Below are 18,583 nucleotides of genomic sequence, written 5' to 3' on the forward strand. Positions count from 1 at the left end.
GAGCACCCCTGCGGGTGCCGTGACCCCTGCGAGAGGAAGGCTCTGTGCCTTTGGCCCCCAGCGGCCCTTCTAATTATAGCTGTGGGTGCAGGACGCGCCGGGGCCGCCTGTGCAGGAAGTGGGTGTGCCGCCCGCAGCAGCTGAAAAACAACCGTGGTGGAGGTGTGCCACTGCTGCCATGGCCCTGGCGACCTCGGTGCAGCCGCTGGGCTGCGGCACCCTAAGCTGCACCGGCATCGCTCTCAGTGCACACAGGGGGATCCAGGGCATCATCGCATGGACTCTCCACAGTCCTCACACCACTCCACCATCACCCCCAAAAACCCTGCCAGCACACAGTGGCTGGCAGAATAGGATGCTGATCCCCTTTGGAAGGGCAGGAGGGTAGCAGGGGTGTCATGAGGCATCCATTACTGGCTGTTAAGGACCCTTCTCCCTGAGCAGGAGATCCTGTTCCCTACCCTACCAGCTCATCTCCCACTGCCTCACATCACAGCAGCATGCAGCCATCTACAGCCAGTGCTGGTGAGACGTGGATGACAGCCAGCAGCAGGGCTGGAGGATGTAGCATCCTGCCTGCCCCCACTGATGGCCCACAGGGCCCAGGTGCTGCTCAACCTTTCTATTTCATGGAAAATCCTGACAGTTCAGAATTTCCTTTGTTCCAGTCCGGAACAAAGAATCGAAACGTTGACATTTAGCATAGATACAGAGTCTCTGAAATACTTTGCTTTGGAAAACACTGAAATGCCAGTTTGAAATGTTTAGCTTTGACTGTGTCACCCCAGCTGCTGTTGCATGAGCTCCACTGCTATCTGAGGGGTTTACACAAGCTGACAAAACCAATATATTCCCATGAATTATTTTGGGCTTGTCGTATCAACTTTTCTCAGCATCTTTTCCTTCTACTCTTCCCCAAGCAGAGACCCACATCAGCTCCAGTTCTGGCTGCTGGGCACAGAGCAGGGCTGCTCTCAGTAAGGTTTTACTCTCTCCCATTGGGAAGACGCTGTCCCTGGGCAGCCAGCATGGGTAGCCCGGCATCCCCCTCCAACAGAGGCAGTGGGGAACTGCCCACCTGCCTGTGACTTAAGAGGGCAGCTTGCACCCCAGAGCCCACAGGCTCATTCTGGGGTGCAGCCATGGTCTCCAGCACTGACCGGAGCAGCCAGCGGCAGAGGAGGATGGAGCAGGGCAGGGTTCTGCCAAGAGCCAAGTGCAGCACTCACTGCGCTGCTGGCATGGGGCCGCGGGGAGAGATGGTATCTGACAGACTTTCCCACGCCTCGCACAAGCCCTCCCGGTGCACGCATGCAGACAGGTGATGCTCAGGATCTGCTGGGGTATTGCATAAAGAGAGCAGGCTGCTGGGCTCCCCCAGGCTACAGGGCCATGCAGATAACCCCCCAGTGTGAATGTCCTACACAGCACAGGTGCTGCTGGCCTCGCAGGTGGGGAGTGAGCCTCCTGCTCACTGGGAACCAGGCAGCATGCTCTGGCTCCCCTCTTACTGTGCCTCAGTCTCTCTTCCTGGTAGTGAAACACAGACATTCAGTGTCACAGGAATAGCGCTACTCTTAGGGCAGGTGCCCCAAGCTTCCTGCTGGTGCACTTCACCCAAACATTGTGGCACTACCCCTCAGCCAGTGTGGGGCTAGGAGGAGTCAGCATTTTGTCTGGGAATTGCAATCACAGGCCACCATGACTTGCAATGGACTCTTCTGCTGCTGAAGCATGCAGCGATCCTCCATGCTCAGGACTGAAGCAGCCACTGCACAGCAGGAAAAAAATGGTCCTGAAGATAATTGGGCCCATTAATGAAGCAAGGAAGGCTGCAATGGTCTGGCACACCAACTGGTGAGCAAGCATGGTGAGGAACTGAGCTGTGACAGTTTCCATCATCAAGCAGGGCTGTAACCATAAGACACCTTCCCTGCTGCTGCACTTCCAGCTGGCCCAGAGGCAGCTATGCCAAGGATGCTGCTGCTCCCAGACCAACACCTGGAGCCCCCAGTGGGTCTTTGAGGGGCTGATAAGGAAACCTCTTCCCCAAGAAGGCAATGCAGAAATGGAAGTACTGCTGACTTGGGAACTGGGGAGGTGGTGAGGAGATTGGGGTTCCTCCTCACCTTACACGCCACTGGACCTTGTAGAAAAATGTGCCCAAATGCTGTTAGAGAGACACAGGGATTGGCAGCCTGTGCAAACCACACTGTGAAAACTGAAGGTCTTCATTTCTGAACCCAGGTCACTTCCACCAGGACAGCAGAGCTCACCACGGCTCTGTGGGAGTCATTATCACAAGTGTCCATGTACCAGCCTCCCCAGTACTAACCTCCCTCCGGAGGCAGCGCTGCAGGGACGCCTGGGGGGATCCTCCCTTGCTCCATCCTACCCAGAGCACACCCCTGCCTGTGGAGCCGTCAGCCTCGGACCCAGGAAGGGCCCCTCTGCCCCTAGCCGGAGGCAGGAAAAAAAAGCTCCCACAGAGAGGCTGCCGGGCCCATGCGTCTCAGACCAGCAGCCAGGGCTGCTCTCGGCCTTACGGCTCGCAGGCACTGTTCGGGGAGGTGGCAGCGCTGAGCACGGGCATGAACTGCGGGCTCTCACCACACTGGTTCAGCAGGACAGGTCGAGGGGAGAAGGCAGTTCTGCGGGCACTGCCGGAGTGCCACGCCTCATGTGAGTGTCACATGTCACCCTAACCCGCTGGATTTATTCTCTGTGCACAGCAGTGTCTTCCCTTTTCACCTTGCAAGACAAAGGGGACAAAGGAAAAGCACCTCAGATGCTTCTGGAGGTGAAGTGAATAAACGGTACAAACCATCTCCTGCTACTCAGGAGGATGGCCCTGCAGGCTGTCAGGAGCTGCCTGCAATGGACTGTAGCATGGCACACATTCCCTCCTGCTCTCCACACCAGCAGTGCTGCAGGGGCTCCCGATGGGTGCCGTGCCCCCAGCCCATGTCAGGCCAGTCGGGGCTGAACTCAGAGATCCCCAGCTGGGGTGGCTGCTGCTGGGCACCGCTGGCTGGGGTGGACCTCAGTCCTTCACTGGCCCCTCTGGACTCCTGCAGAGTCCCCATGGGACTGTGCTCCAGAGGCCAAGGAGGTATCTCAGTGGGTGCTGGGCTTTACACCAAGGGGCTTACACCAGCTTCCTCCACCATGCAACAGCTCCTATGCATTGACTACTGTGTGCCCAGCCCATGCAGCAATTTTCCCATAGGAAAATGAGAGCATCAACATGCTCACTTCTCAGGGCCAGCTACAGCCTTCCTAATGCTGCAAAAGTGCTGTGCTGCTGAAGGCAGGAAATACAGCGTGTTGCAGATCCACACCCACCACCCGCCTCTGGAAACCGTGGATGCGGTCAGGCATCCCTTAGTACGGGCTGTGGCCGAGCAGCCTGAGGGGATGGTGCTGGTGACACTGCCCTCCAGGGAGGGGGAATTTTGGAAATAAAAGCAAATCAGAGATGCTTTGAACAATTTGACCCCTCTCAAATAGTTACTTGCAGTTCTCAGGTAATCTGCTAGATGGCATAATGCTGTAACAATAATAATGATATTAAGCATAATGATAACTATACACAGGTTGATTTTAATTGATCCAAACTTCAGAAATGATTTGTCAAATAATTTAAGCAGGCCTTTACATATCACACTGCACATGTACATACCGCTTCCCTTTTGCTGAGCTTTTATTCAAATACTGATGAAGTGCTGTTCTCCACAACCTTGGAATTTCTCTTCTTTCTGGCAAAGGACATGATACATGACATAAGAAGCTATAGCAACGACACAGAGATCAACTTTCTAATTATGTCTGTGCCTGTACTCGAGCAACCCCAGCAAGAAATTACAAGACAGCTTCTTGTTATTTGGCTGCTGCGTGTAAATAAAGAGCAAAGCATTACTCATGCATAATAGCTTTTATATGCTGCAAGCTCTTCAGCTCTCAGAGCCGGACTAACCAAATCAAAGTGAAAATTATGTTGCAAGAGTGGGGCTCCTGCACTACACTCCCTGGCCGGGAAAGCTGCCGGGGTTCGGGCTCTCCCGGAGTGTGAGGCCCCACAGTGGCCTTGAGATTTTTACCATTTTGGGAGGTTTTGAGCTCCCTGTTCCAACACCCCCCCGGGCCCCGCTGCTCTTTTCATCCTCCCCGCCTCGGCAGCGTGGCCATGGGTACGGCTCTCATGGGGAGGGAGCCAGCTAGCTAGCGAGCGCAGGGGTCGCGCTCATCGCGGGCCGGGATCCCGCAGCGCCCTGCTCTCAGGTCCGAGACGCAGCGGCCGGTGCTCCCGCTGGGCGCCGCGCTCCTCGGGGCCTGTGCGAGAAGGAATACGCGGGGGCCGGGTTGGCACCGCCCCGTGCCCGCCCCCAGCCCGCCCCACGGCGCGCCGGGGCCGGGGCCGGGACGCCGAGGCGGGCGGCGCAGACCGGCAGCGGCGGGCGGGCGGCGAGCAGCGCGCCGCCGGCTCGGCGGGCCGCGGGGTGCGGGCGCTCCGCCCTCGGTGCGCGGGGCCTCCCCTCTCCGCGCCCGCGGAGCGCCGGCGCCCGCCTATATCTACGACCGCGGCGGCCCGCCGCCCGCAAGGATGTGAGGCGGGCGGGCAGCCCAGCCGCTGCCGCCGTGGCATGCCCCCCCGCGCCAGGAGCCGTCGGCGCGGCGCCTAGCCGCGGCTCCGCGGGGCGATGCTGCCCTGGAAGCGGAGCAAGGTGGAGCTGGTGGCGGGCGAGGCGCGGCGGCAGAGCAAGCCCAAGGGGTACGCAGTGAGCGTGCACTACTCGGCGCTCACCTCGCTGGCCCGCGCCTGCCCCGAGAGCGCCCTGCACCGTGTGGGCAGCATGTTCCGCTCCAAGCGGCGGAAATTCCGTGTGACGAGCGAGGACCCCACGTACACTGTGCTCTACCTGGGCAACGCCACCACCATCCAGTCCAAGGGCGAGGGCTGCACCGACCTGGCCGTCTGCAAGATCTGGAGCAAGAGCGAAGCGGGCCGGCAGGGCACCAAGATGAAGCTGACCATCAGCGCGCAGGGCATCCGCATGGCACACGCCGAGGACAAGGGGCTGCGCCGGCCGGGCCACCTCTACCTGCTGCACCGGGTCACCTATTGCGTGGCCGACCCGCGCCTGCCGCGCGTCTTCGCCTGGATCTACCGCCACGAGCTGAAGCACAAGGCGGTGATGCTGCGGTGCCACGCCGTGCTGGTCTCTAAGCCCGAGAAGGCGAAGGCCATGGCCCTGCTGCTTTACCAGACCTCGGCCACCGCGCTGGCCGAGTTTCGCCGGCTGAAGAAGCGGGACGACGCGCGGCACCAGCAGCAGCAGCTGGTGGGCGAGCAGAGCATCCCGCTGGTGCCGCTGCGCAAGCTGCTCAACGGGCAGTGCTGCTACAAGCCGCCGGTGGAGCGGAGCCGCAGCGCGCCCAAGCTGGGCTCCATCACGGAGGACCTGCTGGGCGAGGAGCAGGAGGAGCGGGCCATGCACTGCGACTGCGAGGACATCCTGGAGGCGCTCGGCGAGCCCGAGGGCGAGCTGCTGCGCGCCGGCGCCGGCCGCGGCGAGGGCCAGGAGCTGGGCCAGCTCCTCCGCGACCTGGGCGAGCTCAGCCTGGGCAACGACCTGCGCTCGCTGCGCGCCGACCTCCGCGTCCGCCGGCTGCTCTCCGGCGAAAGCACGGGCAGCGAGTCCTCCCTGGAGAGCAACGGCCCGGACGGCGCAGCCCCACCCTGCAACGGCGCCGAGCAGCCGCCCCCCGGCGACCCCGAGACCGGATGAGCGCTCGGCCGCGCCGGGGGTCCGTGGGCCATTCCGGGAGTGCGCGGCGCCGCCAGGGCGCATCGGGTTCCCCCGGGTCCTTCCGGGAGTGCACGGCTCCGCCGGGCTCGCGGAATCCTCTCCGGCCCCGCCGAGATTGCCTGGCCCCGCCGGGCCACCCCCCGGGATCTGTCGGCCCTCCGGGCTCCCCGCGGCGGCCCCGCGTCCCGCCGCATCCCGGGCAGCGCCACCGGAGCCACCAGAGCCGGGCCCCAGCCCGCCGCCGCCCGAGGAGGGGAGGCTGCCGCGGGCTGTTTACCTCCGGCTCAGCCCTTGAAGATCTGCCAAATTCCTGGAATAGCTTTCCCGGGGGAAGGCGGCGGGAGGGAGGTGTTGCACCTTGTTTACAGTCAGAAATATCACATCCGAGAGGGCCCCCCGCGCCGTTTTCTCCATTAAAGTCACTCCATTGTGCTGTCGTGTCCGAGAGGTTTGCACTGTTGTGAAGGTTTTGGTTTTTTAATTATTGTTATTTCTAAGTTAGACCCTTTTTGGGGCCCCAGTCCTGTCCCCGGTCTCAGTGCTCTAGGTCTTTTGCTGTGCAAAAGAAGACTCTACTTGTGGCTGTTCACCTGTACATAGGGAAATGTATGCAAATACATTTTGTTACTTTTAAGAACACCACCATTGCGATCTCCTCTGTTTGCACATACATGAAGAAAATAAAGATGACAGTAATTTAAAAGAAACTGGGGTCACTGTGGTGATCTGGCCTCTGTGTGCGCATTCCTATAAGGAACTGGAGGAGGGGAGGGAAGGAGGGAAGAGATCCTGTGGGATGTGTTGTAGCTGCAGGAGTTCACTGCACAGAAAGGCCCTTGAAAACACTGATCACGATTCCTGAGCCAAATGGAAATCTTACACTGGGGAAACAGCAGCGGGGACTTAAGGCCTCATGAAACACAGGGATGAGGTTTTCTTTCTGCAGCTTTTGATGACAGGGGCAGGAACGTGTGAGAAGCCTCGTGTTGGGGGCTCCGGCTGGCTTGTAGGCTCAGCTCAAGCAGCCCTCACGGAGTTTGCATTCGTGTGCTGCTGCTGGAGCTGGTCTTTCCCAGCTCGCAGCACCAGCTCAAGACAATTTCATAACCTCACTCAGGGTAAGCAGTGAAGTTGATTAGCCACAGGACTGCCACGGTATTTTTAGCTGTAAATCTGTTTGTAAGTGGCAGACTCCCGGGGCAGTAGAGATGTTCAGGTTTCATTTGTCCCCAAGTAGAGGTATCAATTAAAGGGTAATTAATCAGGCATTTCTGATGTCTAAATGTTTTCCACTGTGCTGCAATGGAGCGAGTTGCAAGAATGTCAATGAAAAGCCCAACCAGCTGCCAGGGCCAGGCCACACTCCTTGTGCAAGGAGCCAGCTTCCAAACTTGTAAATACCTCATTAAAACAGATTGCAAAATCTGCCACTGCACCAGGGAGAAGCTTCTACCATTGCCTCAGCATGAGTCAGTCCGAGGAGGGTGGCACGCCAGGGTGGTTTGCATGGGAAGGGGTAATGGCAAGAGGGGGACTCCCCATCCAAACAGGCACCTTCCTGCCCAGGTCATGCTCAGCCCGTAATGGGCAGCAAGATGCAGCAGGTGACTGTGACCGCTGCTGGATTTGTCACTGCTGAGACATGCCTCACAAAAGAAAAGTGCATCTTGCTGCTCCTTCTCTGGCAAAGCTCCCTTCGCCTTTCCTGGGGAGAGAAGGGGCAGGTGATGAGGGGAAAATGAAACACCAGGGAGGCCTTATCCTGCAGTGCTTTCCCCAGGGTGGGAGCTGCAAGGCTGCCTTGCTTACAGTGGAGGACCCTGGGGATCACAAGTGCCCTAGGTCTATGCCCAGGGTGCTCTGTCACTGCCTGCTGTCTCCTGGGGCGGAGAGAGCAGCTAGTACTTGGAGCAGGGTAGTGATACCGCACCCAAAGAGCAGGGCACACCAGGGAATTCACAGGCTGGCTTGAGCTAACCCCAGCTGCTAAATGACCGGGAAGTGTTTGCTGTACATCCTCTCTGTGTGCTTTCAAGGTGGTTAATGGCATTAGCTCAGTCAATGCCTTTCCTCTGTCCAGAAGAGCCATCGTGTCTGCAGCAGTAAGGAGAGGTTTTTGTTGCATTCGGGAGCTGAAAGCGTGATTTCCTGAGCAGCACCAGAAGCAGCCAGGGCCGAAAGCATTCACACTTGAAGCCATTAGCAGGGTTACCATGTAGTTTCCTTAGACTCCTGTACAGATCATTAGCTGTAAATGTAGGGTCTAAATCCTTTTGTGCCTGAGATATTTTGGTATTAGAGCCATTCGAAAAAAAACCCATACAGATATCTGCAGTGCTAGTGAAAGGTTATTATGTATGCTTAACTGCCGTGGCCCCTCTGTAGCAAGATGCATGGGCCTGCAAATGAGAGCATGTGCATGTGAGGAGAAATAAGGTCATATTTTCTGCACGGCAAGTTTAAGGAGCATCTCCCAGCATTAAGAGAGGAGGAGAGAGGGAGACCTTCTCTCAATAGGTTTGAGTGAAGAGCTGAGCTGCTAATGATTTTCTTTTGAAACAAGTAGCTTCATGCCGAGCTGAAAAGCCTGCTGCTGGCTGATGAGGAGGCAGCCCAGGAGAAGCACAGGGCTTTGGAAAAGGCTTCTCGTGGGACACACGGGCTCTGCTGCCTGCTGTGACGCCATTCTTGTCCCAGGCACTGCTCCCGTTGGTAGAGGACAGACTGTTCTGTGGTCTCTGCTCAGTGCTGAGGCTGCTCCTCGCAGACAAGGTGCAGCGTTCCCCTAGGCATGGCATGTCCCCTGCTCAGGCTGTAGGCAGAGATGCACGGTCCCCCATCCGTCAGGATCATCCATCCGTGCTAAGTCAGCTTTGCAGCTGGCGATGGTGAATCAGTCCCTGACACAGCTGAGACGTGTGGGCTGCACAAAGAGCAGCACAGCCCCTGGAACTGCTCTGCTACAGCCAGCAGCCCCATCTCACCACTGCTTCTCAAGGATGGGCGTGCAAAGGGAGAGCAAAGGCAGCCTGATTGCTCTGCCGGTAAGTTTGGACTGTGTGGGGAAGTCAGATGTGGGAACAGATGTTTGCAGAATTACACATCAAGCATTGCTGTCTGCCGGTGCTGGAAATCACTGCTCTGCTCACTGACACATCAGTTAGGGCTCGGTGGGCCGTGGTCCTGCCTGGGCTTGGGCAGCCCTTACAGCATGGTAAAGTTGAACGCTGAGCTTCACACAGGTCTGATCTAGCAGGCAGCATGTGATGAATTGGCCAGAAAATACCCATAACAAATGATATAACACCAGGAAAGGCAATGATCCTGCTCTACAGTCTTCAGCTTCTGGTCTAAATCTGGCACATAGGACTGATGCTTTGGCAGGGCAGCTTAGGTACTGCACCAGGTGCCTGAGATTTCCTGAGCATGTCATGGCTAAATAGAGCATGTGATTATTCCAGGCAATAGTGATGATTTCCAGAATATGAAGAGATTAAGGGAAAAAGAGCACTTGTTGCTAATACTATTTTTTCACTTTGTGTATTTGCTGGTGTACTATAGACTTGCTTATGCACATAGGTAATGAGGCTGTTGGGGGCCACACAAATGTGGAAGTGTTTGCAGGATCCCACGTGCAGCTTCTTGTTTTGATCTAAGTGTGCCCTTCTCCTGTCCTCACATCTTCCTCAGCCACAACAGGAAAAAATATCATTGACAACCAGAAAAATTAGCCAGTCATCAAGTGGAGTGAGCCAGGACACGGAGTGACTTTTAGCCCAGACTGCAGGACTGATTTAGATCCAGAATTATTTGCAGTTCAGTTTGAAGACATGCCCTGCATGGGGCATGTCCAGTTTGCTGGGCCAGGGGCAATGCTGCAGGAACTGCTGAGGACTGCTTTGAGCTTCCAGGTGTGAGGTCTGGTCGCATGTCACCAGGTCAGTGGTGAAACCCTCTTGGTTTTGAGGTCTATGGGCAATACTACCCAGTACTGACTTACAGCTCCAGCCTGTAGGGCAGTTCTAAGTCACCTTCAGCATATACGCTGCGACTCATGCAGGAAGGCGTCAGGATTTCCTCCTTGGCAGTGTGTTGGGGAAGAGCAGCTGACCTGTCCCACTGCTGTTAGTCATCCCTAAGACACCACAACTGCCCCATTTCCTAGTTCTTGGCCATCACACTATATCCCCCATTACTTAGTGGGGAAACACCCTAAATTTCAGCCTGCAAATTAGGCGCAGGGCAGGTCTCCTTCCTACATTCAAACCATCCAAGGGGGTGTGGGTGACAGCACTTCAGAGCCCCTGGTTTTCTTGGGTGAATGTAACCAGGATCCCATTGGTGACCTGCGGTGCCGCAAGCAATGCACAGTGCCGGCCGGCTGTGCCTCACCTCCCACTTCTGGAGCTGGGAGGAAAATATCCCTGTATTTCCAAGGCCATAAGCAGCCCCAGCTCCCGCAGAGCTCACGTGCCATGAAGGCAGCTCCCCTTCCTCACCCCAGCCGCTGGTAGCAGCAGGGGCTGTTTTCCCCAGCAGCTGGAGGGAGATGATGTGCAGGGACAGGAATGCGAGGGCAGGCAGGCAGCCATGGCAGGGCATGGACAGCGTGGGGTTCCAGAGGCCAAGCCAGGTCAGTTCATCTGCAGTGCTCAAAGAGCTCAAAGAGCTACGTAGATGAAATGATCTGGCCTGACCTCTGGGGTTCTGCTTCCCTCACAGCTCCATCACCCACCTCAGTCAAGGTGACATCTCCAGCTTGCTGGCTAGTGGCTAACAGGGGGCTGCGTCTATGTTAATGCCCTGCAAGGTGCGTGCTGGAGGGGAGGGGGGCGTAAGTGGAATTGGCCGCTGCTATGGCCCAGTGTGAAATCAAAGCTATGCATTCAAAGAACCATGACATTCCGCTTTGCCGGTGGGGGCTCTGCCTGGCAGGAGAGCTACAAAAACACATGGAGAAACAGTTATATAATGAAGGACATGGGCCCAATCCTGCCCTCAGCTCAACACTGCAGCTCTCTAAGGAGCTGAGCTTCAGGCTGCAGCTGCCCAGGACCGTCCAGGATTTGGCCTTGGTTGCTGCGCTCCATGCTGCTGCTGGAGGGTGGAGGCAGCAGAATGGCTGCAAACCCCTTTTTCCCAAGCTGGGAGATGCCCTACGGGCTCAGCCTTGGTAAGCCAGAGCCCAGCTTTCATCTGTAGGCTTAAAACAAGTCCCATAGCAGGAACTGGGCAAGGTCTGGGATGGAATAGCACAGAACTGCTGAAGGGCAGGGGCTGTTTGATGCAGGCATTTGGGCTTTCATGCTACTGTCCTTTATTCTCTGTCCCAGGTGCCCCAGACATGGTGGTGGCACATACAGGGACACATCATCTGTCCCCACACCCTGAACATGTCCTCAGCTCCATGGAAAGAACATGAGCTCTCCCCTCATGAACTGCCTCCAGCAAAGGGCTGTTCTTATAGAGCTTCTCCCATGCTCTCCTGATGCAAAATGAGGGCCAGCTGGGCAGCCTGCCTCTTGCAGCTGATCCTGTTGCCATCCCACATAGAGGGGTGACATGCTCATCATCATGTCCGGATCTGTAAATACCTGCTCTTTGGTGTGGGTACTCTGAAGACCTCAGGGGATGCAAGCAGATGCTCTGGGATAGGACTCACTGCTCTTACCATGGCGTGAAGTTGCACACACTCTGCTCGAATGCATGAGCAAGTTAAACTGTGACATTAATTAGAGCTGACAGCATTCCGGAGGGAGCTGGCAGAGCAACAGCATGAAGCCATTGCTGCTGGGTCTGTGAGCAGAGCAGAGCTCTGCAGCAGGCTGGCCTGGGCATGCCATGGCCCTCAAGTCCTGCTACATTGAGCTCCTTGCTCATGCCAGCTCCAGAAATCATGGTGGCAGGTACACCCTCAGCCCCAAGGGACAGGAGATGTGGTGCCTGAATCCAGCCCTGACAGTTGCCTCCTGCTGAGCATCTTCCCAGCATCACTCTGCCCTTTCCTGCCAGCCCTGCCCCGAGCTGGGCACTGCCTTTTCCAGCCCTGCATGCTCTCCTCCGGCTCTCCCCTCCTGCTGTGGTCCCCGGATTGCTCCAACCCTCAGGACTGCTGTCTGTCACAGCGATTCTCCTATCCCAATTTCATGCTGAGTAAGGGCTGCCAGTCACTGCTGTTTCAGCAAGTGCCAGCAAGAATTGCCTGTGCTGGCACACAGTGCAGGCAACCCAAAGCTGTGAGGGCTCCTCCTCCTCTGGGCAGGGAGCAGTTAAGGGAATTAGGATGAAAAGGTGCTACAAATAACTTGGTAGCTCCTGTAGGAAGATTGCAATTTAGCTTCATTATCATAATTACATTTTCAATCTCTCTGCTAATAATTACGAAACAATAGAGCCAAAAGCGAATGCATCTGCCTGCTTTCCCCACCAGTGACTTCTCATTCTGCTGCTTAAAACAGGTCCACGGGGACAGCAAAGGGTAGGGATGACAGGTAGGGATGTGGTATTTCCGCAGTGCCTCTTTCTGGGCATTGGGAAACCTCATTCCCCTCTGCCTGGCGCTGGGATTTTAACTTCAGCTCCAGGGTGAGCAATGAGATCATCTGAGAGCAGCCTGCTTTGGTGCGACAACATTTTCTCTTCCCCTTGAAGCGGAGAGCAGTCTGGAAATACTTGTTTCTGAGCAGGGAGACCTGTGCTTTCTCTGCTGATGCACACTGTGGTTGCTGACCATAGGGGCAGCTCCATCCATGTCCACCATGGCCAAGGAGATGAGACTGGTGCAGGCAGGGAGCTGGCCCAAGGCAGCTACTGGCAGGAACATTCACTGGCAATAGCTAATTAAAGCTGAGCGCTAGTGATGCTGACTTAGGAACATGGACAGGATTGTGTTTGCCCTGCAGCCTGCTTCTATGTTTGCCTACACAGGAGGAAATGGAGGCTTCCCAGCAGGAGGGGCAAGTTCTGGGGTCCATGCCCTGCCCACCACCTTCTCTGGGGTCTTAGGTGAGCCCAAACCAAGGGCAGCTTGCCAGGGCCCCAGCAGCATCAGGCATTGTGGCCAGGAGGCAAATGAGCCAGTGGAAGATGCAGTTGCAGAGGGCAGGGTATGTGCTGCATCTCCATCACACACAGAACCCAGAGGAGTGGCCAGGGCCATGGGAGGCCCTTCTCCATCCCACCATCTGCTTTCAGCAGGGAAGTAGCCTGATCTCCTTGGAGGGATCCCCAGTGCAGGAACATGCAGGTCCCTGCCCTGCTCTGCCCTGGCTCAGCAGCAGCAGCAACACTCCATGTCCATGTCCTGCATCCACAATACTTCTGCACATCCAGCTCTGATCAGTGCAGGGCTGGGACAGGTCTGTGTGCTTGGACTGCCCCAGAGGCAGTCTGTCATTGTCCCTGCAGGTGACACTGTCCCATCCTGCCTCCCGCCTGCCACACTCCTCCAGCAAGTTGTGGGATGAGATGTGAGCTGCTTATCTTCAGTGCTGCTCTGATCTAATTTTACTTTCTTAAGCAATGTCCAGGCTTGTCTTGTAATGCAAAGGCTCAGCATGGCAAGGAGGGGAGTCCCTGCACCAGCATAGCAGTTATCCCCATACGACTGCTGCAGAAAGCCTCTGTGGCTCCAGTGCTGGCTGGAGTGAGGTCTCAGCAGATTCCTAGCAGAGGATACAGTGTGCTACAGCAGTGCAGGAGACCCTAAGGTCCACCAAGATCTGCTGGAGCTGACAGCCAGCAGGTACACAGCCATTGCTAGGAAAGGCCACCAAAGATCTGCCTTCTCCGCTTTTGGACTCCCAGCCCAGCCCCACAGAGACCTCTCAGTTACTGCTGCTTTGAAGTGAGCTGAACCCAGCTACCTCTGCCTGGCTTTCACTGCTCTTACTGAAGAGAGAAACACCAAGGAAACCAGACCCTCCAGGCTGCAGTGAGTGAGTGAGGCAGAAGAGCAAGGACTGCTGCAGACACAGGGTATTGCCAGGACCTGCTGCACAGCAGTAGAAGGTCTGCAAATCCTTATTGCACCTCTGGGGTAACCCAGACTTGGGGTTCATCAGCCAGGCCATAGATGGTTGTTAGTTCTGCTCCCCAGTTTGGGCTACCAGGACTGAAAGGGGTGAATTTTTTGTGAAATGGGCTACATGACCTGAACTCAGGTGCCCTCTATGGCCACACATCACTCCAGTGCCTGTGAAAGTATCTCCTCGGACACTTACGCCGCTGCTTCCCCATGGTACCTTTGTGAGTAATACTGAGCAGAAAGCTATTTCAGGACCCAACATGACTCTCCCTGATGTCAAGTCCAATTACTTACATCCTGCAAGGGAAAAAAGTCTCCTAAAGCCAGCCCTGTTGGGACAATGATATTAAGACATCACAGGTGCTCATCTGGATTCCCTGAGCAAACCAGGAGCTAAACATTGCCCTGGGAAAGTGACAGGAGGGGGTGGCTGCTATCTTTTGCCCTGAGGTCTCCTGGGGAGATCCGCTCCTGCACGGGCCATCCCTTCTGTTTTGTAACCTGGCCTTCCTCTGATCTGCCCCTGAACAGGCAGTGAGCAGGATTCACCTGCCTGCAGCAGAACTAAAGCAAGGACCAGTCTGGCCTCATCTTGGTGGGCTTGACTCGAGCTTCACCCCCACACTGGTGTCCATCACATCTCACCGTAGTTTTTCCAGGAAATACCCATCGGGAAAAATAAAAATAAAAAAAAATTAGTCAAAATAGTGAGAGACAGAGAATTTTAGGCATTTCATATTCTCATTGTCTTCCCCCACAATGGCATTATCCTTCTCTAAATAGACACTGAGCTGAAGACATAACAACACTCTACTTCCCCCCAAATAGCTTGAGTGAAACAAATGCAGGAAGTTTGGGGGGGTCAGAGCAGAGCTGTGGCCAGCCCGGAGCCCGAGCACCCCAGTGGGCTCCTTGGGGCCACTGGGGCTTCAGGGGGCTGGCAACTGAGCTGCAGCGAGCCAAGGCCGTCTGAAAATGAGGGTGCTGCCTTTCCACAGCAAAAGAGCTCAAATGGGGGCCTTGGCTTGGTCCCCATGCTGCCCCCCATCCCTGAGGAAGCACCAGTGGGGCAGCCCTGAAGCACGGGAAAGGCAGAAACACAGACCCCACATACCAGTCTGGCTTGGTCCTGAAAGCTGGTGATGGCAGGCTGGTGGCAGCGACCCTGGAACACCACTGTCCTGCATAGTACCAGTGCCAGCTCCTGCTTTGGGGTGATGGGGAAGAAACTGGTGTCCCCTGGTTCAGTGCAGCCAAGCTTTGCTGCTGGCACCAGTGACTGTCCTGTTCCGGTGTTGGGAGCTGTGCTCCTCCTGCTGTGCGATGCATGGGGTGATGGGGATGCCCCAACCTGCAAGTAGCCACTGCAGGGAGATGCTTCATATTCAAAGGCTTGTGGTTCCCCATAAGGGCTGCGTGCCATGGGGACAGTCCCCTCCTGCCCTCCATCCCAAAGCGGGGGTGACATTCCCCCTTCTGGGCTGGTGCTGAGCTCCTGCCAAGAAGCTGGGGCTGTGCTGGGACCCCCAGCAGGAGCTGTTCCATCAGGACCAGGGCTTTCACACACAAGGGCAGAGCCCCCAGCAAAAGCCACACTGAGACAGATCAATGGGGTTCAACCCCAGGGAGAGGCAGCCTAAAGCTGGAGGGCTGGTGCCCGAGGCAGGGCTGTGTGAATCCCTTTGGCAAGTGTCTTCATCAGGGCTTGGATCTAGCACAAGGCATGGAAAAGCTGCTGCTGGCAGTTACAACACTTAAGCAACTTTTCTCAATCATCTGTAATGGCAGAACCAGCAGTAAGTCACTCGGAAGTGCAGTTAGACTTTCCCTCCCCAAGGAATACTGTTAACTGAAACCAAAGCGCAGAGGCAGGGAAATTGCTCGATGAAGTGGTTTGGTAATTGTGCAAAAGAAGAACTTGTTTTCTTTGTCTCGCAACAGCAAATTGCACAACGTGACCTGCAGCAGCTTCAGCTCGGCAGGCTTTCAAGAAGAGGCTGTGGGGTGATTTTAAACTCCGACTGTGAGGAGGAAAATGATTCCAAGACTGTTATGGACCATATGGTATAAGGAATGTAGCTGTGGGTGATTGAGATGGCAGTGATTGTGCTTGCTTTGCCACTCAGGTGCCATCCTGTCCCGTTCGGGGCGGGGGGGGGCAGCTAGGAAAGGAGTTGGCTCAGCCACAGGGCTTGCCCATGTTCCCAGGGGTAAGGTAAGCATAAGGGCCCACCTATGAGACACGCATTAAGCAAGAGGAGCTTTTAAGAGCTCAGTTTCCTGGGTTGCCATAAGAACCGTTATGGTGATGATGACTTTTAGCAGTGTAACATAAAGATACTTTTTGGCAAGATGAAGAGATGCACTTGCAGCCGAGGGCAGAAGGAGAACAAAAGCCACAAGGCCAGCTCAGTTTGGAGTGTTTGTTTTGGTGTCACTTCTATGTACTCCAGGCCCAGACATGAGCTGGGTGTGCTAAGTGCAGGATGAAAAAGAAGAGAAAGGGTTAAAAAAGTAGTAGTGCTGAGAGGAGCTGGCAGCAGAGAACAGGACAAGCCCTGGCCAGGAAAGCAAACCCTAGCAGAGGTCTCTCTCCTCCCCTTCTGCATCCTTCTCTCTCCAGGTGCTGCTGCCCCATCCTGGCTTTGCCATTCAGATGTGAATAGGAATGTTCCAGTGTGAGGCAAAGGCCACAGATAATGTATATTTAATTCAACTCAAAAAAGGCTACTGGGTGTTAAAAGGGAAATGAAAACAATATAACCCCACAAAACCCTTCCAGCTCTGTGTTGTCCCAGTTTTAAATGGTAAAATCTGTACTTTGTTCTCAGCTGTTGTTGCAAAATTGAACCACTTTCAGCCTCTCACCTTACTTAACCACAAGCTACTTTCGTGCAGAGCTGCTGAGTGCAGCATGGAATGATGGCTTGGCCTAGAAACCTGATGTGTGTGAACATCACTGAAATGCACAGGAGCCAGGCTTTGAAGTGAGTGAAGTTAAAAGCAAGTGAGCCCCCCAAGAACAGCTGGTGTGTTCTGCTCCCAAGCCAATGAGTGCGCCTCCAGCTGAGAGACATGCTGCATCTCACAGCCCCTAATGCCTTCTCAATAACCACCATGGCCTAGAAATAACCTGGTGCTAGATGATGCTCCTAAGGGGCTGATGGATGTTGCCGACTTTATGCAGCAGCCCAGCAGTTGCATCCCACCTGGCCACACTGCCCCGGGCTCAAGGACCTGCAGCACCCATGTCTGATGAGCGCTGAGGTTTGGTTGCCTGGCTAGGCAAGCAGCTCCTCTCCTGGGAAAGAGGGAAAGCATCTCTGGTCCTGCAAATGTTGCAGGTGCACTGGCCTCCCTGGAGGCTGTGCCTCTGGGAGCAAGTCCAGCACGCAGAGCTGCCAGGATAGCGTTTCCATTTCTCTTTGGAGACGTACTCCTGGGAAGGGACTGAGCTGAGGCTGGGAAAATGCCAGTGCTCATCAGGAGCATCCCCGTACTGCCGGCTGGTGCCCTCCTGGTGGCACTGAATCCTGCTCAGCCTTAGGCTGCACACTCCACTGGACTCTGCTGGGCCAGGGATGCTCCAGCAGTGAGACCAAGTTCACTCCAGCCCCATCCCCAGCCCTCCACACACCCCTTTTGCTGCTGCCACTCCCCTGAGCTGGCTGTGGGGTGGCTGCCCCCCAAACTCCCTGAGTCCTCCTGCACACAGCACCAGGCAGCTGTTGGAGAAGCCGCGGCCTCTGCCAGGAGCAGGGTCACTGCATTGGCCCTGGATAGAGGACAGCGAATTGCAACCTGCAACTGAGTTCCTTGTGCCCAGATACATGCTTTCCTCTGCTCTGCAGGATCACAGTGCAAAGCCAAATGGCTGCTGCACTGCATTTCCCAAGCGGCCACTATTTATCAATGAACCAAGTGAGTCCTTGCCTATGTGAGCACTGTTCATAAGTGTTTCCACATGGAGCAAGCAACCAGCAGCACTGGAGGATTGAAGTCAATAAAGCCATGTTCTTACCCATCCATCCACTCTGCAGAGAAGGCAGGGATGCTTCTGCTGTCAGCAGGTAATGTAGAGACGATAATTCACTTATCAAGTCATTTAGTACAATTCTGAGTTATTAATACTATGCTTTCTGGGTTTTTTTCAGCCTTGTGTAATATCTCTCCTCTGACTCATGCTATCCCCAAGAGTTCTGAGCTCTGCACTGCATTGGCACTGCTTGCGAGACGCATGAGCTCCATAGACGCTTCATGGCCTTGCCAAGGGGACCCTCTCCCCTTCCTCCTTCAGCACTAGACCCTGACCTGTCCCCAGCAGTACAGTAGGAACAGCCCGACCTCTCTAACCTGCCCCAGCTCATGGCCCCAGGCTCCTGCAGCAGCACTGATTTGTTTGCAGTCACTCTACAGGGGAAGCAGAAAGCTCCCTGGCATCTGTTTATCTGTGTCCATGTTAAAGCACTACAGTAATGTGTTAGTCAGGCTTAGCAGAAGGGCAACTTCTTATTTTTTTATTTCTTTTTCTAATGAATAAAACTAGAGTTCTATTTGCAAAGTCACAAACTGCCTCTCCCTTATCAGTTCTTGCTCTTCCACAGTGTTTCTCAAATACAGGGTTCCAGATCAGCACCATGGGGACCTGATTTGCACACACAGGTCCCTGGAGACCCCAGAATATGAGGCCTATCGCACAGCTCCAGGAGACAGGGCAGGCGCACGCAGCCTGGCTTCTGACCCAGGC

At 55.5% G+C, this 18,583-nt stretch overlaps 1 protein-coding gene across 1 annotated transcript; it reads left to right on the forward strand.

Annotated features, from left to right (window-relative positions):
• Window positions 1-4,700: 4,700 nt before the first annotated feature.
• On the forward strand, window positions 4,701-5,908 carry FAM43A (family with sequence similarity 43 member A; the record flags this gene model as incomplete). The annotated part of the gene is made up of 1 exon (XM_080623649.1): window positions 4,701-5,908. The coding sequence occupies one exon, from the start codon at window positions 4,701-4,703 to the stop codon at window positions 5,787-5,789; it is 1,089 nt and encodes a 362-aa protein (XP_080479775.1). The 3' UTR covers window positions 5,790-5,908.
• Between the last annotated feature and the right edge of the window lie 12,675 nt (window positions 5,909-18,583).

This window comes from Psittacula echo (assembly GCF_963264785.1).
Source record: "Psittacula echo genome assembly, chromosome: 7".
Classification (NCBI taxonomy): Eukaryota; Metazoa; Chordata; class Aves; order Psittaciformes; family Psittacidae; genus Psittacula; species Psittacula echo.